Source organism: Penaeus vannamei, chromosome 19 (assembly GCF_042767895.1).
Source record: "Penaeus vannamei isolate JL-2024 chromosome 19, ASM4276789v1, whole genome shotgun sequence".
Classification (NCBI taxonomy): domain Eukaryota; kingdom Metazoa; phylum Arthropoda; class Malacostraca; order Decapoda; family Penaeidae; genus Penaeus; species Penaeus vannamei.
Window position 1 is genome coordinate 14,999,438 of NC_091567.1, and position 3,229 is coordinate 15,002,666.

A 3,229-nucleotide genomic window follows, 5' to 3' on the forward strand; every position below is an offset into this window, starting at 1 on the left:
GGTTCTCAATGCATTTAGTAATGAAGTGAAGCCCTTGGGTCTAGAGGTCTCCTGGACCAAGACCAAGATCCAGGACTTTGGGGACTTGCTTGGAGAACCTGTTCGGTCGCTACGTGCTTGCGGCGAGGACATTGAAGTCACAGAGAGCTTTACATACCTTGGTGGTGCAGTTCATAACTCTGGGCTGTCAGACCAGGAAGTCAGTAGGCGGATTGGCAAGGCAGCAGGGGTCATGAACTCTCTTGACAAGAGTATTGATAGATGCCGGTACCTGTGCAGAAGGACCAAGCTACGGGTTTTCAGGGCCCTGATAATGCCAGGTTTGCTATACGGTAGTGAAACCTGGACATTATCAAGTGCCCTGAAGTCTCGTCTTGATGCCTTTTGTAATAGGTCTTTGCGCCGGATCATGGGGTACTGTTGGCGGGACCATGTGTCTAACCAACGGTTGCACCGTGAGAATGGCACAGGACCTGTTACCTGCACAATCCTGGATCGCCAACTCAGGCTATGTGGCCACTTGGCTCGCTTTCCACAGGCTGATCCTGCCCATCAGGTTGTCTCTGTAAGAGACAACCCTGGGTGGAGGAGGCCTGTGGCTTGCCATGAGGGATCCCAAAAGGTGGACGCGGCTATGCGCCCCCGTCGGTGTTAGCTCCTAATGATGATGATATACATACATGCATATATATACATACATTTATATATATATATATATATATATATATATATATATATATATATATATATATATATATATATATATATATATATATATATATATATATGTGTGTGTGTGTGTGTGTGTGTGTGTGTATAATATATATTATATATATATGTGTTTATATTTATTTATATATATATATATATATATATCTATATTTGCACACATGTATACACACACACACACACACACACACACACACACACGCAAACACACACAAACACACATACACACACACACACACACACACACACACACACACACACACACACACACACACAGACACACACACACACACGCAAACACACACACACACACACACACATATATATATATATATATATATATATGTATATATATATGTATATATATATATATATATATATATATATATATATATATATATATATATATATATATATATATATATATATATATATATATATATATATATATATATATATAAACACACACACACACACACACACACACACACACACACACACACACACACACACACACACACACACACACGCACACACACACACACACACACACACATATATATATATATATATATATATATATATATATATATATATATATATATATATATATATATATATATATATATATATATATATGTTTGTATATATATGGGTGTGTGTGCACATACACACATACACAAACAAACCTCGAGACCGATCATTATACTGCCAACCAAAACAAACAAAACAGCAAAGACGTCTTTTGAATACAAGCTTTATTATTATTTGAGACACGACACGCACATGTCCCTATAAACAAAAACAAATTAAAAAAAATTAAATATTTACTCGACGTACAACAACACCCCACAAGGACGAGAGTGTAGAGGGCGAGGGAGGGAAAGGAATTTATATAGGGGCGAAGCGGAAGGCGACAGCACCCATTGTCAGCGCGATGAAGAGCCTCCTGTGTTGCCTCCTCTGCATTGCTGTTGGGTAAGAAGGGCGAGTTGTAATGTTAATGGTTGGAAGAAATATCTACGCTGCTTATAATTAATTTGGTATTGGATGTATGTACTTTTTTATTTCTTTATTCATTATTATTATAATTATTGCAGTGTTATTAGAACTAACCCCAAACCTTTTGCTTGATGGCTAAAGCTCCCGAATCTCTTTCGCACAGCGTGCAAGGCTGGGTGATGCCTTACGGGCCGCGCCCGATGGGTCCTGCGCCGTTATTCGAGCCCTGGTGGTCGATGGGTGTGCATCCTCCCTCGTGGATGCTGGGGCCGCGGTCGCCCTGGTGGCAAGAGGGGCTGTGGGAGATGTCCTTCAACGTGGGCTGCACGCCCTTGATTATCGCTCAGTTAGCTTGCAAGCACGGGACCTACGTGGACTCGGAGAATAAATGCAAATGCTCTGCGGTAAGGGTTTAAGGGGCTCTGTGTTGGGGCTCATAATGGACCCGAGTACAAACTTTTGAGGGCTTTGCGATAATTTTTTTATGGGCGTTGTAGGGAAAAAATCCTTAAGCTTAAGCTGCTTGATTATTTGAAATCAAACGAAATTCAAAGTTTTTACTCAGTACAAGCCAAACATAAAAAATGGCAACTCACTCCAGACTCTGGAGTGCTCACGTCCATTATAATTGTGTATAATTATCTATATTATCATTGCTCTTATTATCAGTTATGTGAATGCAGTCTGCAGTAATATAAACATTATCATCATTATTGCTATTATCCTCACCACCATTATTAATACTTCACCGTTTTTCACCAACCTTCCATCACTTTCCTAGTCCTCAAAGCCCCACACACTGTACCAATGATTTCCTGCCTCCCAGGGGTTGAACCAGATCTGCGTCAAAAGTGACCAGGACACACGCAGATGCGCCGCGAATCTCGAGTGCTCCTCCAAGACGGGCAGATGCGTCCCGGTCGCCGAGGAGAAGAAGAAGAAGAAAGAATGAACTTGTACATGAATGGATTCCTATAGCAACTGCTGAATAAAGTGACGGAAACAATGTTCTGTTTTGTCTTGGCTTACCGAATGATTATACCGTATTCATGTTGGCAGAAGAAAAAGTATGAATGAGAATGAATATTTTCACAATACAGGAGACGTATTTGACCGGTTTCATGTATTTCTGACGAGGATATATTCGAAATCGGTCAAATATCTCTTGTAATTTTTTTATACATTTTCATTCATACATTTTAAACATACGTAGAAGTATAGTTACCATCTCACGAACACTAGATATTAATACGTCAGAACACACACATTGCATACATATATATACAATTAGCAGATAAAGTCTATTGTTTATTCTAAAAAGTCATTTTTAACGCACAACCAATATGAAGAGTGCATACACTCAGGAAATAAAAAATCTGTGATTTGTACATGCTTACAAATACTGTGATTTGTATATGTTTGCGTCATATTGTAGTTGTCATTAGTTTAATACTGTTATTACTATTATTGATATTATCAATATTGATTTGTTATTACC

General features: G+C 38.9%; 1 protein-coding gene across 1 annotated transcript; it reads left to right on the forward strand.

Moving 5' to 3' along the window:
• The first annotated feature begins 1,487 nt into the window (after positions 1 to 1,487).
• Positions 1,488 to 2,774, forward strand: LOC138865086 (uncharacterized). Its single transcript, XM_070134430.1, has 2 exons — positions 1,488 to 2,135; positions 2,558 to 2,774. Exons 1-2 carry the CDS (start codon positions 1,863 to 1,865, stop codon positions 2,681 to 2,683), a joined length of 399 nt encoding a protein of 132 aa, XP_069990531.1. The 5' UTR covers positions 1,488 to 1,862; the 3' UTR covers positions 2,684 to 2,774.
• Positions 2,775 to 3,229: the final 455 nt, after the last annotated feature.